Raw genomic sequence first — 19,904 nt, forward strand, 5'->3', positions numbered from 1 at the left:
GGCCGTAGCACGAGTGGTCGTCCCTCCTGCGGCAGTAGTGCTGATATAGTTCTTTTAAGTATTTGTTTTGTATTGTTTTTTTCCTTTTTTATTTTTTGTGTCTATTATGTTGGGCTCCGTCTTCTTGCTTTTTTTGTAGTGACGGGTTAGAAAATAAATAAATGAATAAAACCATGACAACGGAACATCAAAATCTTTGTTGTTTCAGACTGAATTTCTTTCTCTTTTTGCCTTCTAGGCCTCCTTCGCAGTATATGGACTAAAGCGAGAGTCAAGTTATCCAATAATATTCTCTTCGAACTTATCCCCATCCACGCGAATGCATTTATTTGAAAATTTTGCCTTAAAAAGTAGCGTTTTCTGGGCCACCGTTCAAAATGATACGGACGGATTTCCGCATACATTCCCGCAACGTGTAGAGGAACCATTAAACAACCGCTCCGTTCAACGTTACCCTGGGGTTTGAAACAGTCTTCCTGAGGACGTTTTGAAAAAAAAGTTTCTCGGTCGACTCCTTCAAAGAAGATCCAAAGACATTAAAAATCTTAAGATGTTAAAACTAGTGGCATATCGGTTACCCAAAATTGAGACGGCTTACCACTGAGACGGTGTCAAAATCAAACAGATGAAAATGGTGTATTCTAAATTGATATACCAGGAAAATATTTCTTCTAATTTTACCACAGCCTATAATTTTGAATAATAACTTTTTCTCCCAGTATTATGGAAGTTACTGAAAGGTTTGATACTTTTATGCTGTAAAGTTTGATTCCTTAATTCAAAACCATAACCAGAATTTACCCTAATATCTACGGTTGTCATGCAATGTTTTCTGGAAGCTAAATTTCCAATATTTGGCAGAAAATATTAAAACAAGTTCATTCCTGGCTAAAAATTGTCGATGGTATCTTCAAATTCAATTACATTTTCGAATGTTTGGGTACCTAGGGGATCGAAACCTTGAATTTGAATCTGATTGAATTCTTCGTTTTGATTCCCACCAAAAATGAAATATAAGGAAATACACACCAAAAAATGATTTCAATAATGAATTCACTGAATAACTTCACCAATGACTTCACTAGTATCTCTTTTTAACTTGTTTGATTCAACTCAACATTTCTTCTTTTTTGTACTTTTGTCACATAAATTGTTAAAATTGTGGGCCATTTTTCGAACGCTTCTAAATATTCAATTGTTTTCAAATTTTATTAATATATGACAACGCAATAATCAAAATTACCACCTCTTGCATACTACCCACCCAGTCCCCTTAATATTCTCATAAATCGTCTACTGACTAAAATTAGAGACCCCTTGAAGGTTGAAAGACTTGAGCTGTCTAGGAGGAGTTTCAAAATGTTTGAATAAACGTGTTTTTCTGCTATGTTTAGATGAAGTATTTGACTGTTAAAGAAACATAATCAAAAAACGATATGTCTCTGATTGATTTCGTTGTGGTAGAAAAATTACAATAATATTTTGATAATCGTTTGTCCAATAATACAAAATGAATATTATCTCTCTTGTGTCCTCCCTACTGTATAAATACTGTCTAACGTGTATAAACGTGTATAAAACGTGCATAAACGTGTATAAACGTGTGGTACAGAGGTGACTAGGGTGATTTAAGATACTATTTTCTTTAATTCCCAGCATAGCAGGGGCCAATGATCCAATCGGGAATTAAAGGGAATTACAGAAAATAGTATCTTAAATCACCCTTAGTCACCTCTGCACCACACGTTCACACGGCTTCGCCACCAAGGCTCGCTATCGTTAAAAAAAAAGGAGGGGTGGCTCATAACAGCCGCATTTGGTTTGAGTATGGATGCCAGGGTAATCTAAGTGCTTAAAACGAATATCGGGGTGCCTATGCTCGCACTAATGTAAAACTTGACGACTTTAGCCTATAAAGGAGAAATTAGTCTTTTATGGCTAAGTACTTCATGCAACTAAAACCCGATATGTAAGATGCTCGGCTTTTTTTATTGCTGTGGAAACGAAATTCACACATGCGATCGCAGAACGAGGCATCTCTTGTTGTTTTTTTGTCTGGTTAAAAATATTAGTTTTACAGAATATAAATACATTATCTGATTCAGAAAAGAGCGGTCTATCGTCTGGTGAGATAAAAATTATAGATTGTGTTAAAAATATTTCGAGTAAAACACCTCTATTCAGAAAATTTTCTTTGGGGGGGGGGGAATTTTCTTGTTCAAACGCTTATATATTTTTGCAGATTCACGTTTCGACTTTGTTTTTATTAACCGAGCGTAAAAGACATTCTGCCGGTTCGAATGATGTGCAGTTTAATTTGTTTTCACACTTGTTTAACAGCTGTAAAATTGAAAAAAAATTGGTCGTTTTAGGCTAATTTCCGAAAGCTATGACGTTATTTAGAAAAAATAAATGGTTGCTCAAGAATTAAGATTTTTTGGAAAAAAAAGCCCATGGTTTGACTCGTAATGACGAGAAGAATTAAAAACAAACATGAAAAATATACTTATGTAGGCAAACATTTCAGAAAAACCGAAAAAACTAAGAAAAAGCATATTAAAATCCTTGTTTTCAAAATTAAATAAGGGTTAACTGAAAAAATAAAGGTTGTGTGAAAAAACTAAAAATATCAGGTGAAAGTGATCGTCCTTAGAATTAAAAATTTGTCAAGTTTATAAAGTTTTCAGTTTATTTTACCGTGTAAAAAAATCAAGAGTTGTATGACGTTGTTATAGGCAAAATTTTATTTTATAGGCTAAAATGGCCATGTTCTATACGCGTACGAATTTGTTCACCCCGATATTCGTTAGCACCGCCCCCGATTACCTTGGCCTCCACCCTCAAACCAATTGCGGCGAATGTGAGCCACCCCTTGAAAGATAACGGTCCCTGGATCACTGACTATTGACTCTTTTAAGACAAGTTTTTGTCTCTAGAGATGAGTAAAAACTTTTTTAGTCTTAGAGATGACTAAAAGTTGAAAATAAAAATAATTTTTGATTATTTCGTTTTCAAACTGTATTAACTGTAGAAATTTTTTTTCCTGAGAATCTATAAATACGAGTGAAAGCGAGAGGGTAAAAACAGATTGAAGCGAGAGGGTAAAAACAGAAGCGAGAGGGTAAAAACAGCCCTAATATCATTACTTCAAGGAAGTTCAACCAGGACTCAACTGGTTGTCCTGGTTGTCCTGTTTTAAAACATTTTTTTAAACAGTTTTAATGATTGAATTTTAATGTAAGTTTCTTTTATAATGTTTTTATTCTCTTCGTCTGTTTTTCTGAGGACGGCCCTTGGATATAGGGTCGAAATATTCATTTAAAGTTGCGTTCCACTGTCTTGTATAAAATTTTCCCTGTTGTTCTACTTATTTGTTTATGATGGAAAGGCAGTGTGGTCTTCGTCGCTATTTACTTGTTCTATATTAAGCAGTCATTTAATGTGAATTTGATTGAAAGAAAAGACAGTCTATTTACAAAAATTAACCTGAAATTATGAAGCTGAAAAAAAAAATACGTGTCTACCTTGCAATAATTTGATGATGCATGTAAAAGAACATTTCCCCTCTTCTGTCACGTTTAAACTCTTCATCATCTGGGAAGACCAAGTGCCAATGCCAATGATGGCTATTTATCCCCAAATCTTCTCTGAAATAGGCTAGTCGATTTTCAGGATTTTTATCAAGTGCAGAAAATTCCTGGTTAATTTCAAGTACGGTCTCCTGAAATAACGTCAAGGTCAGTCTTTTCAAGGTCAGTAAAACTACTTTCTTTTCCAGATTTGTCATGAAGAAAAATTTCAGACGCAAGATAAAACATACCTTCAAGCAGAAGAGTAAGGGTAGAAACTGTCTCCCTGAAATTCGTCCTCACCCGACAAAAAAGCCCGAAACGTGCATTGTCTCGTATTTTGATCTTTTCCAGAAAAATTATATACTTATCTCTAGTTAATTTTAGGTATAGTCTCCTAAAACTAAGCTTGACTATTCTATGTCTTTTTAATTTCAATAAAACTAATCCTATTTCTGAATTTGTCATTAAGAAAAAAGATAAAAATGTTTAGAGCCACCAAAATTGTAAATTACAATTAATCCATGCCTGGACGGAGGGAGATGGGGCCCTAAATTCCAGTTATTTTAAGATCTACCAGAAGGTGTTGCTGAGTCTCAGTAGGTCTTGATTATGAATTTTCCATGAAAATGTCCTCCCAAGGCAAAACTTGTCTAAAATGGCCATACTCCAAATTTTAACCCTTCTTTAGGAAAATTGTATATAATTAATTTCAAGTACTGTCTCCTAAAATAAAGCCTAGAATATAACAAATCTTTTATTTCTAGATTTTTTTAAATCAGTATACTATAAGTAGACTATAGATTATTTAAATCAGTAATTTTCCACGAAGAAAATAAGAAGTGAGTTTTGATTATGTATCGATATCGCGGACTAATATAAAGCTATACCTGCACTGACGGAGAGGTGAGAGGTTTTACTCTGAACTTGATCCATGGACACCCTCCCCCCATTATCCCTGAAATATTGATTAGTTTGTCCTATAGAGTGTGTTTTTTCTATGTTTTGACCCTCCCTAGGGAAAAACAGCTGGATTATCTGTGATAAGTTCCAAGAAGTGAGACCCTAAACAAAAGCCTAGACTTATATCTTTTAAAATTTAACTATGCGTTAGAATTTACCAAAGGAAGTGTTCTGGGTAGTATAATTGTGTAGACAACACAAAGATGGCACATTGCCATGCCTCCATCAGAGTTTACGGTTTAGAGATAATTCAAAATGCATACCTCACAATATCCTTTCCTTCAATAATTTTCTTTTCCTGTTTCTAAATTTCCCTTTTCCTTCAACATTATGCTTACTAATTGTTTTTCTGTTTTTTCATTAAAATCTCAACTTTATTTCACTTCAAATAGAAATTGCGTATGGTTTTGAAACACTTACGAGTAATCGTTCGTTAAATAAATGCCTAGATTGTTTTAAATCTTTACTTTAAGCAAGCTATTAAAATACCAAAACATAAGAAAAAAACAACTTTGTCACCTGGACCCAGCATACCTTAGTCCTATCATACCTGAAAACCGTGATTTTCAACGACCTTTCCCTTTATTGCTTTTGTTTTCTTTTTTTACTTCCTTATAATTATCACGTATCCATTTTGTTTTTATTTATGTATTAAATAAAAAAAACAAGTTTTTTTAACTGAAAGTAAGGAGCGACGTTAAAACTTAAAACGAACAGAAATTATTCCGTATATGAAAGGGGCTGTCCCCTCCTCAACGCCTCGCTCTTTACGCTAAATTTTTTTATTGTTTAAAAAATAGAGTTGTGAGAAAGTCAAACTTTAGCGTAAAGAGCGAGGCGTTGAGGAGGGGACAGCCCCTTCATATACGGAATAATTTCTGTTCGTTTTAAGTTTTAACGTCGTTCCTTACTTTCAGTTAAAAAAACTTGTTTTTTTTATTTAATTTTTGAACGTTTTTGAATTAATGCAGGTTTTGATTTTGGCTCACCGTACATGAATAATTAAAACAAAATTTGCATATTATATTTGGTTAAATGGTTTTCTCGAAACTTGTTTAATTTTATTTACGAATGTTTTTATTAGTAATAAATATACGTAACTTATAATTAACTTACGTAACGAACTTCTATATTCATAAATTTTTAACACGTATATTAGGGGGTTCGCCCCCTAGTCAATACCCTGCTCTTTAAACTATAGTTCGAATTTTTTTTCCAGTTCTTTAAAAATGACCTCTTAATCACAATCAGTTGATCAGTTGAAAAACTTGCTTTTTTTATTTAATTCCTGATCTTTTTCTTTAATAATGCTGGGAAATCCGGCGCCCCCGGCATAGCCCGGTCCCGGCCCACCGGACCACTTCAGGCAGGGACCGAGCCGGCCCGCGAGGGCCCGCCCCGCGCCGTCCCCCCCCTCCCCCACAAAATCGCCTCGGAAAAAGTCTGGATACTTCCCAATAACCAATACTATATGTTAACATTGAGTAAAGTTCATAACTTTCAGCCCTCCCCTGGGGACTTTGGGGGATCAAGTCATCCTAAAAGACATTTTTATCATATTTTCGACCATGCTGAACAAAATGGCTATCTCAAAATTTTGATCGGGTGACTTTGGGAAAAAAATGAGCGTGGGAGGGGGCCTAGTTGCCCTCTATTTTTTTGGTCAATTAAAAAGGGCACTACAACTTTTAATTTCCGTTCCAATGAGCCCACCCACGATATTCTAGGACCACTGGGTCGATACGATCACCCCTGGGGGAAAAAAACAAAAGAAAAAAAACAAATAAACACGCATCGTGATCTTTCTTCTGGCAAAAAATGGAAAATTCCACATTTTTGTAGATAAGAGCTTGAAACCTCTACAGTAGGGTTCTCTTATACACTGAATATGATGGTATGATTTTCATTAAGGTTCTATAACTTTTAGGAGGTCTTTCCCCCTTTTTTCGAAAATCAGCCAAATTTTCTCAGGCGCGTAACTTTTGATAGGTAAGATTAAACTTGATGAAACTTATATATTTGAAATCAGAATTAAAATCTGATTCTTTTGATGTATCTATTGGTATCAAAATCCCGTTTTTTAGAGTTTCGGTTACCATTGAGCCGGGTCGCTCCTTACTTACAGTTCGTTACCACGAACTGTTTGATACTGCTTAAACTGTTAGCATTGTGGTGTTACACGTTTTCATTAAAGTATGAGACACCTTAGGAATGCCGAGCAATTTACTCAGAGTGAAAAAAAATAAAGAAAATTCAAAAATTTTGACCGAGACCCCAGCTCGGCCACCCTCAGTGCAAAAAACAAAAAAAAACGAAAAAACAGAAGAACGTCAAAAACAAAACAGGTGAAGATTAAAAGCTCAGTACCCTTTTTACCGTTCAAGTGAGCTAATTCTTCGCTCTTATTCTTTGTTTTTGAAGTTTGTCAATTATTTGCAATTTATTTACGTTAATTTTTTTTTTTTTACAATAGTTTGATTCTTCTTTTTTATCATAAAAAAAGAAGAATTTTTTTTATGATAAAACGAAAATCATTGTTTCATTGTATTCTTTATAAGTGGGTCATAAATAATTTTTTTTTGTTTGATAGCTCCCAATCTTTTTTTCTATTTCTTCTTTATCGTACTCCATCATTTTTCCTCTTTTTCAAAAGGGTACCAAATCTACATTACCATAATTTGCAATACTAAGAATGAATACGATTATCTTATTACCCTTTTCTGTCAAAATTTAGAAAATTCAAATCTGATTTTTTGATAATAGACTAATAAACTAGATTTTAAACCAGTGAAGATAGTTCTTGGTTACATTCAAATAGTATTTTTAAAAATAAAAGCATATACTGTTTCGAGTCTTTTCAAACTAAAAAACATGACTTTGTCAAGGGATGTCTTGTGACCAATGTTATCATATGTATGGCGTAAGATATGCACGAAAAGGACCATTTTTCTTGAAGATAAGATACGGAAATAATACTGAATACGGAAGGTAAGAGGTTCCAGAAGAGATTAGTTGTGAAAGTTGCAATAATTCCTGTGAGTAATATATTGGACACACTAAACATAGATGGCAGTTTCAACTACTTTCAAAAGAGATTATAGCTTATAGATACATCAATAATCCAATAAAAATACAGTTTTTCTAGCCATTTGAGCAACAGAAATGTTTTTGACACCAAAATGTTCTGAAAAATTTGCTAAATAAAAAAATCTAAAATTGGTCGGACAGAAATGTTCTCTTTTTTAGGAAAAAGAGGGGGAAATCTCAAATTTAAATTTCAACAGTATTTTCTGTTGAATGTTGATATTTCTGTGTATTTTACCCACAATGAAAATATTGCAGAAATTTAAATTCTACATTTTCTTCCTTCTCCCCCTGTTTTCCCTCAAAAAGGGGCATTTCTACAATGTTGTTTTTGCCAATTTTGGATATGTTATTAAACAAAACTTTCTGAACATTTTGGTGCCAAAAAATTTTTGTTGCTCAAATGTCGAGGTTTGGTATTTTTTTACTAGTTTCACTGGAAAAAAATGTCGTACATATCTCATAAGGAGTGACTGCATAATTCCCTTGTTGCAGTCACAGCTTTCCAAAATTTTCTTCAACTCTTTCGCAAGAATTTCAGTTTTTGTTTAATATAGATGTCGTTATGTATTTTACCGCAAATGAAAGTTTGCAAGGAAGTAAAATTTTATTAAAATTAAGAAATATTTGCTTTTCATTAAAATATTTTTTTTGTTTACATTGCCAGTAACTTTTTATTTTACTTAAGTTAAAACCAATGACTCATGCCAAACTTATTTTATGTTTACCAAATATTTCAGTAAATCAGCTTATACGTAGCAAAATGTGACACAACCTCACACCGATTTTGAATATTGCTATTTATTTTTTGGAATATATGCAAATATAAAGTACTGTAAAACTTCGAGTGGCGATGCATCATGGTAGAGGTAATTCATCTTCCAGTGGAACCTCACGCTTTAGAAGGGGTAAACGTCTTGATTGTGGTCATTTATCTGCCAATAGACATTTGACAATCATAGAGATTTGAAAGATCTTGATAGAGATTTTTTTTTCCACTGGGTATTTGACAAATGTTGAAATTATAACATTTTTGTTCGAGATAATCTATCAGCTTCTACCAACTGTAGAGACAGTAAACGTCTTCATTGAGATCATTTATCTGCCACTAGCGCTCTGACAACTATAGAGATGGTAAATTTATAGAGAATCAATGCCCACTCTTTTTCATTAGTGGGCTATGCAACGAGATTTATCTGAAAAAAGGTACAGTAATAAGAGTACAGAAAGAGTACGTTTGAAGGTAAAAGGCCTTTTTTTCAATTTTTTTTATTAATATTTCTTAAAGTTACTTTTTTGGGGTTATTTTATTCGAAAGGTTTCATGTCGAAAGCCAGTATGTTTTTAAAGAGCAACATAGCAACACTTTCGACTATTAAAAAGGGTAATAGCCGTTTCAACTTCGAATTGAATGATTCCTTTTGAATTTTTCTACGACAACATATAAAAAAAAAAAAAAAAAAAAAAAAACTTTATATGCCCCCAGGGCATAACTTACAACCCTTGCCCTGAGGGCTGTGGGGGTAGTGTCATCCTCAAAAACATAATTTCCGGACTTTTTAACTATGTTGAACAAAATGGCTATCTCAAAATATTGATTAGATGTGTTTGGGGAAATGGTGGGTGTGACAGGGGTGTTAGTTATCCTCCAATCACTATCGACTATTAAAAAGGACATAAGCCCTTCTAATTTCCAATCGAATGAGCCTTTTTTGAAGTTGCTTCAATATCAGTGTTTACGAAGCCTTTTTATGCCCCCAGGACGCAACTTACACCCCTTAACTCTATAGGTCTGAAGAGGTTACCAACCTCAAAGACCTAATTTCTCAAACGTTTAACTGCGTCGAACAACTTGGATATCTAAAAATTTTGATTGGATGTGTTTGGGGGGGGGGTAGTTGCCCTCAAATCACTTTCGATTATTAAAAAGGGCAGTAGCCCTTTGAATTTCCAATCGAATGAGTCCCTTTTCAAGTTTCTACGAAAAGCTTTCAATAAAAATCTTATATGTCCCAAGGGCTTAACTTACAACCCTTACTCTGAGGGCTGTGGGGGGAGTGTCATCCTCAAAGATATAGTTTCCGGCCGTTTCAACTACTTTGAAAAAAATGGCTATATCAAAATTTTGATTGGATGTGGTAAATGGTGGGCGTGGAAGGGGTGTTAGTTGCCTTCCAATCCATTTTGACTATTAAAAAGGGCACTAGCCACTTCAATTTCCAATCAAATGAGCACTTTTTGAAGTTTCTACCACAACGCTTTCTATAAGAACCTTATAAGCCCCCCGGGCATAACTTACAACCCATTACCTGAGGGCTTAGGGGGACGTTGCCATCATCAAAGACCTAGTTTCCAGAACTTTTAACTACGTTGAACAAAATGGCTATATTAAAATTGTGATTGCATATATTTGGCGAAATGGTGCGCGCAAGAGGGGGATTAGTTGCCCTCCAATAAGTTTCGACTATTAGAAAGGGCACTAGCCCTTTGAATTTCAAATGAACTTTTTTTGAAGTTTCTACGACAACACTTTCTATAAAAACCTTATGTGTCCCCAGGGCATAACTTATAACCCTTGCCCGAAGACTTTGGGGGAGCGTCCTCCTCAAAAACATAGTTTCTATCTGGAAATCAACTACGCTGAACAAAATGGCTATCTCAAAATTTTGATTGGATGTGCTTGGGGAAATGGTGGGCATGGAAGGGGCGTCAATTACCTTCCAATTACTTTCGACTATTAAAAAGGGCACAAGCGACTCGAATTTCCAATCAAATGAGCTCTTTACAAAGTTTTTACGACAACTCCTTCGGTACAAATTGCCCTGGTCTAAAGAATAAATGAATAAAAAACACACTGTGCCAACTTCGTTCTTTACTGAGGCAGCAAGATTGCGCTGCCTATGAATAGATTTAGTGATGTATCATTGCGTCTATGCAATGAAGCAGGTGAAAGAAAAGCCCTGGCAAAACAACTATCCCTTATAGTATGACACATTATGTTTATTAACAATTCACCATTGAATTTGAATTTGAACAAATGCGTTTGAAAATTGCTGCTAATTTTTCTCAATGGTGTAAAAGCCATTTTCTCCATCCTCTTCTCTACTAGACAATAATTACAAACAGGAAAAAGCCTATGGCTTTTTCTTAATTGGAATAGTAAGAGGTGACCTGGTTAAAACCTACGATTATGACGTCGTTGATCAATCTTTAACATGAAATATGCAGTTTTTCGTAAAAATATTCATTCTATTTTATAAATAATATATTTTTATTACAAAAGATTTTTAACCCCATTAATTTCCTTCAGAATGAGCCATTGAGCAACTCTCTACATGTTCCAGTGCCAAACTATCTGTGGAAAAAAAAAGAAAAAAAAAGAAAAAAAATGCCGTTTAGGCAGAATGCTGTAGCGGCTGCAACTTTTCTTGATTTTCAAGCCATTTCATTGCTGTTGAAGCCAAGGGACAGAAAGTTTCCAATATAGAGGTTTCGGACAAGGCGGTTCTAATGGTGTTTTGATTGTATTGATCTGACTCTATTTTTAGGAGTTATGGGTTATTATATTTCTAAACATTGGACGTGATCGTATCTTACTAGGCTGCTAGCTACCACGTCAACCCGGATATCAAGAATGATGAGCTCTACTAAAGCACCAAGAAATTAAAAAAAATCCCCTATTGATTTTCTAAGATTTTTTTTAAGTTGTTTTAAAATTATGAAATTTTTAGGGCAATATGACACTTTAGCTAGTGTTGATGAAAATTATTAGCTGAACTATGAAAATTATCAGCTGATCTAATCAGTTAAACCTGATAAGCTGATGTGAAACCTAATAACCATCAGTTAATCAGTTAAACCGGATGTTTTTTCACATTTTATTTTCGAATTTTTCAACCATCATTACCTAAACGTGCACATTGGGCCTCTTTTTTACCCTCTTTTACCCTCTTTTTTTACCCTCTTTTTTCTTTTTTTACCCTCTGTTACCCTCTTTTTAGACGACGCTCGACACGTTGCATTCAACATTGGAATATCGATCTTTATACCAGTTTTATACCAGTTATGTTTATACCAGTCCACATTGGGCAGGTTACCCTCTTTTTAGACGACGCTCGACACTTTGCATTAAACAATCTCCCAGAAGGGTGAAATGTAGAGATTGTGGGGGAGAGCAGCAGTGTTGTACAGCGTTGCAAGATAACCGCGATTAAAACGAAGCTTAGCCGAAACTACAGAAAAATATAAAGCTGATATTCGGAGTTTGGATATATGCTTCTGAATATCAGCCTTTATATCAATATATGTTTATACCAGTTATGTTTATACCAGTCCACATTGGGCAGGTTACCCTCTTTTTAGACGACGCTCGACACTTTGCATTAAACATTGGAATATCGATCTTTCCTAATTTTTCAAGTTATATATGGCTGTATGAGGCTCCACTTAATCGAATCAAAAAATCAAAATTTAAACTAAAAGTTCATATATTAGGACTTCCCTCTGTACAAATATCAATTAATCCGACGAGTTACCTCATCTTCATCACCTGTGGATTGCTTTATCGTTTCCTTTGCCTTTGCTATAGCATCGCTGCCAATAATCCTATCTGGGAACAGTTCAAAGATGTTATTCATCTTGATTGCTGATGCCTGTAGTTCGGGACGTCGAAACACCGTTGCCATTACTGCATAAACGAACATTTCTTCGTTCACCCTATCTCGTACCAAAGCAGCAAAACTAAACAGGTCGTCAAGATTCTTGAAAGCTAAAGAGGGAAAGCATTGCTTAAAGGATAGTAAATTTATAGTATTGTTATTGAAAAAGAACTATTATTGTATATCATTTTGTAGCTTGCTGTCAACATATCCTAGCTTCAATCAGTGATGAAAATAACTGAAACAGAAGCAGGCTATAACTGTTCCGTGAGAGTACAATAATCCGAATTTGAAAAAAGAAAAATCAGAAATTTGGTTTGATTTTAAGCTCGCTATGACAGAACACAAATTTCATTTTGTACCGATTTATATCTTAAACAGTACCTAGACTAAGAAATTATGAAAAAAAAAAGTTAAATTCTGCAAATAAATACATAAAATTGACGGTATACGCTAAGAGAAGGACCTTAGAGAAGGACACATGTTCGAGAAGGACATGTTAGAGAAGGACACAGAAGACAATTCATGTAGAATATAGAATAATTGTAGAATAATATATATTATTCTGTAGAATAATTTCTTAATATGTAGAATAATTGTAGCTAGCCCATTTTGCATGCAGCCCCGCTTTACTTCACCTCAACCCCCCCCCCCCATATGTACAAATATATAGCCCAAATTATATATTTTCAATGCATTCTGCCACCCGTCACGTAGTTTTTCCGGTTCTTGTTTCGTCACAGTTTATTCAATTTAAAGGTACACGTGTTGAAACAAGAGATACACATTGGGAGAATATGTGGGAAATATATAATTTCGGCTATATATTTGCACATTAGGGGGGTTGGGGATAAAGTAAAATGGAGCTGCATGCAAAATATGTTAGCAACAATTATTCTGGATATTATGAAGTATGAATTGTTTTCTTGGCATATTTCCTTCTCTACGGTCCTTCTCTAGGCTTATACCAAATCGACAAACAGGTAGAGTTAACTCAGCTGTATTCGAATGATTAACGTGACAGTCTTGGTTTCAGAAGGAAGAAATTGTTTGCTTTTTTGTTGCTGACTTTTGTTTGTTGACTATGTATGGATGCTAATACCTCTACTACCACTAAAACTGCTACTACTAATACCACTACTACTGCTACTAATACTACTACGATTACTAGGCTACTACTACTACTAACAACTCACATAAGCCCCAAGCAGCGTAAGGTCAACACAGCTAAGCATGCTCCTCCTCCATCCCAATCTATTCCCAGCCTTCCTCTTTATACTCTACAAAGAAACTCCCCTAGTTATTTTCTTACGACATTCTCCCACCCCATCCAGGGAAGACGTGCTTTTCTTTGGCATTAGATGGTTGGCCAACCAGGCAAATCTTTGGCAATATGTTATCCTTCATCCTCAGAACGTGTCCTAGCCATCTCAACCTTTTTTTTTGCGACAGCCCTAGAAAAAAAAAGACTGAACCACACTTTCCGTTAGTAGAGATGGGGGTGTTACTCCAGGGGGGACTCCTTATATGGGCATAGAGTCATTAGGGAGAATGGGTCAATGACCTCTTTCTCCAGGTGTGTTTTTGGCACGCCCTCAGCGAATGTCAATGTTGTTATTGTTTCCGAGGCCAAATGCCAACGTCAATGTTGTTGTTGTTTTGAACAGTAATTAGAGTGAACACGTGGTTAATGGGGTCATTGTTGTTGTCGTTTCCGAGCCAACTTTCTTTTCTGGTCAATCTAGAGTTGGCAGTCATTAATCAAATTGTGTCCAGGGAGTGTCTGACAGATGACGTCAAGTTAATTAATGCCTTTGGAGTTTGACCAGAATTGTGTCAGAGACAAAGTTTTGATCACACATGACAGATGATGTCATGATTGATTGATTGACACGAAAGGGGAATTAATTTGTTGTTCTAAAGAGAATTGATTCATGAAAGGGGAATTAATTTGTTGTTTCTAACAAGAGAATCGTTTCCGAGCAGACGTATTGATCTTAGCGCGCGAAAAGGTTTCCAAATAATTTGAAATGCATTGGCGCAGAGATGCCAAACAAAAGGAACATGCCGAAATTCCGTTTAGGGTTAATTTTGGCGAAACCGTTTTAGCTATTTTATGGAACTATTTCGGCGAAACAGCTAGAGACATTTTAAAAGGTGATTTTTGAAGAGATTTTGGAAGAGGTTTTGAGTGTGGTCGTTATAATACACAAGTTGTATTTTAACAGTGTTGTGAGGTCCTCTACCCCAACCCCAAAGGCGTCTCATACCCCACCCCAAACCCCAAGGACGCCCCCCGGCCTCCAACGCCCCCCCAGCGCTCAAAGGGCCACCGGAGCCCCCAAAGGCCCACCCAGACCCCCAAAGGCCATCCCCGGGTCCCCCAAAGGCCCATCGAGCTCCCGAAAGACCAACGGGATCCCAAAGGCCCTCCACTGGTCCCCAAATGTCCCCCAGGCTCTCAACTGCCCTCCCTGTACCCCGAAGGAAGCCCCCCCGGTCCTCAAAGGCCCCCCAAGCTCTCAAAGGGCCACCGGAGCCCCCAAAGGCCCACCCAGACCTCCAAAGGCCATCCCCGGGCCCCCCAAAGGCCCATCGAGCTCCCGAAGGACCCACGGGATCCCAAAAGCCCTCCACCGGTCCCCAAATGTCCCCCACGCCCGCAACTGCCCGCCCTGTGCCCCAAAGGCCCTCACTGTGCCCCAAAGGCCCTCCCTGTGCCCCAAAGGCCCTCCCCCGGCCCCCCAAAGGCCCTCCAAGGTCTCAAAGGGCCTCCGGAGCCCCCAAAGGCCCACCCAGACCCCCAAAGGCCATCCCCGGGCCACCCAAAGGCCCTCCCCAGGCTTCCAAAGGCCCTCCCTCGGTCCCCAAAGGTCCCCCAGGCACCCAAATGGCCCCCCGGACCCCCCAAGGCCATACCCCGGCACCCCAAGGGCCCCCCGACTCCCAAAGGACCAACGGGGTCCTAAAGGGCCCCCAGACCCCAAAAAGGCCATACCCGAGCCCCAAAGGCCCTCCCCGGTCCCCAAATGTCCACCCGACCCCCAAAAACCCTCCCTGTGCCACAACCGCCCACCCCCGGCCTCCTCCCCCCCCATCCCCCTCCCCCACGCCCCCCCGGGGCCCCCCGGCCCGTCCCCGGGGCCCACCAGGGCCCCCCGCCCCCCACTGCCCCCCGGACCTCCAAAGGCCCACAGGGCTCCCAAAAGACCACCGGGCTCCCAAGGGCCCTTCCCCGGTCCACAAAGGTCCCCCGGGCTCCCAAAAGACCACTCAATCCTCAAGGGCCTCCGGATCCCCAAACGCCCTCCCTGGGCCCCAAAGGACCTCCCCCGGTCACCATACATGCACACAAAAACTTACACACACACAAAAACTTACACACACACACAAAAACTCACACACACACACGAAAACTTACACACACATCAAAACTTACACACACACGCAAAAACTAACACACACTAAAACTAACAGGAACACAAAAACTTACATTAACACAAAAAATAACACACACACACACACACACACACAAAACTTACAAACAAAAACACACAAAAAAAAACACACACACACGCCAAAACTAACACACACACAAAAACTTACACACACACACACACACACACACAAACTAACACATTAACACAAAAAAACTCACACACACACTCACAAAAACTAGCACACACACACACACACAAAACTTACACACACACACACACAAACTAAAACTAACACACACAACCCAAAAATTACAAAAAAAAAAACTTACACACACACACACACACACACACAAACTAACACATGCACAAGAAAACTTACATTAACACAAAAAATTACATTCACACAAAAACTTACACACACACACAAAACTTACACACACAAACACACAAAAACTGACACACACACACCAAAACTTACACACACACACAAAACTTACACACACACACACAAAAACTTACACATGAACACAAAAAACTCACACACACACGCACAAAAACTTACACACACACACACATACACACTCACAAAACTTAAACACACACACACACACACCAAAACTTACACACACACTCCAAAACTAAAACACACAAAAACTTACACATTCACACTATAACTTACACACACATACACTAAAACTTACACACACACGACAAAACTTACACACACACACACACACACAAACTTACACACACACACAAAATAACACACACACACACACACACACAAAAACTAACACATTCACACTAAAACTTAAAATAACACAAAAACTAAAATGAAAACAAACACTTAAACAAACACACACACAAACACAACGTAAAAACACACACACACACAAACACACGAAAACACACACACACACGCAAACACTTACACACACACACAAAAACTAACACACACACACAAACACAAAAACTTAGACATGAACACAAAAAAACACACACACACGCACAAAAACTTACACACACACACACACACACGAAAACTTACACACACACGCCAAAACTTACACACACAAAAACTTAGCACACACACACACACAAACACAAATACAAAAATACACAAAAAAACAAACACAAAAACATAAACAAAAAAACAAACACACACACACACACACACACACACACAAAAAATCACAAAAAAAAACCCACACAAAAATACAAACACAAACACAAACACACACAAAAAAACACACACAACCCAAAACTTACACACACAAAAACTTACACACACACACAAAAACTTACACCCACACGCAAAAACTTACATGCACACAAAAACTTACACACACACAAACACTTAAACACACAAACACAAAAAACTTACATAAACAAACAAAAGCTTAGACACACAAAAACTTACACACACACAAAGGCTTAGACACACAAAAACTTACACGCACACACAAAAACTTACACACACACTCACAAACTAACATTCACACAAAAACTAACATTCACACACAAACTTAAACACACGCACAAAAACTTACGCACACACAAAAACTTACACACACACACACACACACACACAAACTAACACATTCAAACTAAAACATACATGCACACAAAAACTTACACACACACACACTAAAACTTACTCACACACACGAAAAAACTTACACACACAAAAGCTTAGACACACAAAAAATAACACACACACACACAAACAAAAACTTACACACACAAGCCATATCTTAAATTCACACACAAAATTAAACATACACACACACACACAAACTTACACACACACACACACACAAAACTTAGACCCAAACAATCTTACACACACACACACACAAACACACACAAACTTACACACACACACACAAAACTAACAACCACACACAAAAGCTAGACACACAAAACTTACACGCACACACAAAAACTTACACCCACACGCAAAAACTTACATGCACACAAAAACTTACATGCACACAAAAACTTACACACACACACACAAAAACTTACACACAATCACACACACAAAACTTACACACACACACAAACTTACACACACACAAAACTTACACACACACACACACACACACACACAAAAAGTTACACATGAACAGACAAAACTTACATAAACACAATATATCTTATACACAAAAAATCTTACACACACACACACAAAAACTTACTCAAAAACGCAAAAACTTACATGCACACAAAAACTTACATGCACACAAAAACTTACACACACACAAAAACTTACACACACGCACAAAACCTTACACACACACACAAAAACTTACACACACACACACTCAATAAAACTTACACACACACGCCAAAACTTACACACACACCCAAAAACTTACACACACACACACAAAAACAAACACACACACACACACAAAAACTTACACAAGCACACTAAAACTAACATTCACACACAAACTTACAAGCACACAAAAACTTACACACACACACACACACACACACACACACAAACTGACACACACACGCCAAAACTTCACACACACACAAAAACTTACACACACACACAAACACACACACACAAAAACTTACACATGAACACAAAAAACTCACACACACACACGCACGAAAAATTACATACACACGCCAAAACTTACACACACAAAAAATTACACATGCACACGAAAACTTACACACACACACACACGAAAACTGACACACACACGCCAAAACTTACACACACACACACACACACACACACACAAACTAACACACACACATAAACACACAAACACTACACACAAAAAAACTTACACATGCACACGAAAACTTACATGCACACAAAAACTTACATTCACACAAAAACTTACACAGACACAAACACAAACAAAACTTACAAACACACACACACACACACACGAAAACACACACACACACCCAAAAACTTACACACACACACAAAAACTAACACACACACACACATACACAAAAACTAACACAAGAACACAAAAAACTCACACACACACGCACAAAAACTTACACACACACACACACACACACAAACACACACACACAAACAAAACTTACACACACACACACACACGAAAACTAACACACACACGCCAAAACTTACACACACGAAAACTGACACACACACACACACACACACACACACACACTAACAAACACAAACACAAAAAACTAACACACACAAAAACTGACACACACACACACACAAACTTACACAAACACACAAAAAACTTATATCCACACGCAATAGCTTAGACACACACAAAACTTACACACACACACACAAAACTTACACACACACACACACAAAACTTACGCACACACAAAAACTTACACACACACACACACACAAAACTTACACATGCACACGAAAATCTTACATGCACACAAAAACTTACATGCACACAAAAACTTACACACACACACACACACACAAAACTCACACACACACACACACGAAAACTAACACACACAAACACTACACACACACCCACACACAAACTTGCACATGAACACAACAAAAATTCACACACACACACACACAAACTTACAAACACACATGCACACACAAAACTTACACACACACGCACGAAAACTCACACACACACGCCAAAACTTACACACACAAAAACTTACACACATACACACACACACACACACACACAAAAACTTACACACACAGACACAAAAACAAACACACACACACACACAAACACACAAACTAACAAACACACACAAAAACTTACAACCACACACAAAATATTAGACAAACAAAACTTACACACACACAAAAAAACATACACCCACACGCAAAAACTTACATGCACAAAAAAACATACATGCACACAAAAACTAACAAACACACAAAAACTAACACAAACTCACAAAAACTTACAAACACACAAAAAAACTTACACACACAAAAACTTACACACAAACACACAAACACACACACAAAAAACTTACACAAGCACACGAAAACTTACATGCGCACAAAAACTAACACACACACACACACACACATGAAAACTTACACACACACGTAAAAAGTTACACACACAAAATCTTAGACACACAAAAACTTACACACACACACACACACAAAAACTTACACCACACGCAAAAACTTACATGCACACAAAAACTTATATGCACACAAA

At 37.2% G+C, this 19,904-nt stretch overlaps 1 protein-coding gene across 1 annotated transcript in view; it reads right to left on the reverse strand.

The window, feature by feature from the left end:
- The window catches only part of LOC148954734 (phenoloxidase 2-like), a 148,580-nt gene that overhangs the window by 108,543 nt on the left and 20,133 nt on the right, over nucleotides 1-19,904 (reverse strand). Inside the window, exons 4-5 of the mRNA XM_089086717.1 lie at nucleotides 12,152-12,384; nucleotides 3,525-3,721 (exon numbers count right to left, since the gene is read on the reverse strand). Of these exons, the coding sequence (XP_088942843.1) occupies nucleotides 3,525-3,721; nucleotides 12,152-12,384 (430 nt within the window). The remainder of the gene's footprint in view (nucleotides 1-3,524; nucleotides 3,722-12,151; nucleotides 12,385-19,904) is intronic.

Source organism: Artemia sp. Qi Xiang Cuo, chromosome 3 (assembly GCF_049724085.1).
Source record: "Artemia sp. Qi Xiang Cuo chromosome 3, ASM4972408v1, whole genome shotgun sequence".
Taxonomy (NCBI): Eukaryota; Metazoa; Arthropoda; class Branchiopoda; order Anostraca; family Artemiidae; genus Artemia; species Artemia sp. Qi Xiang Cuo.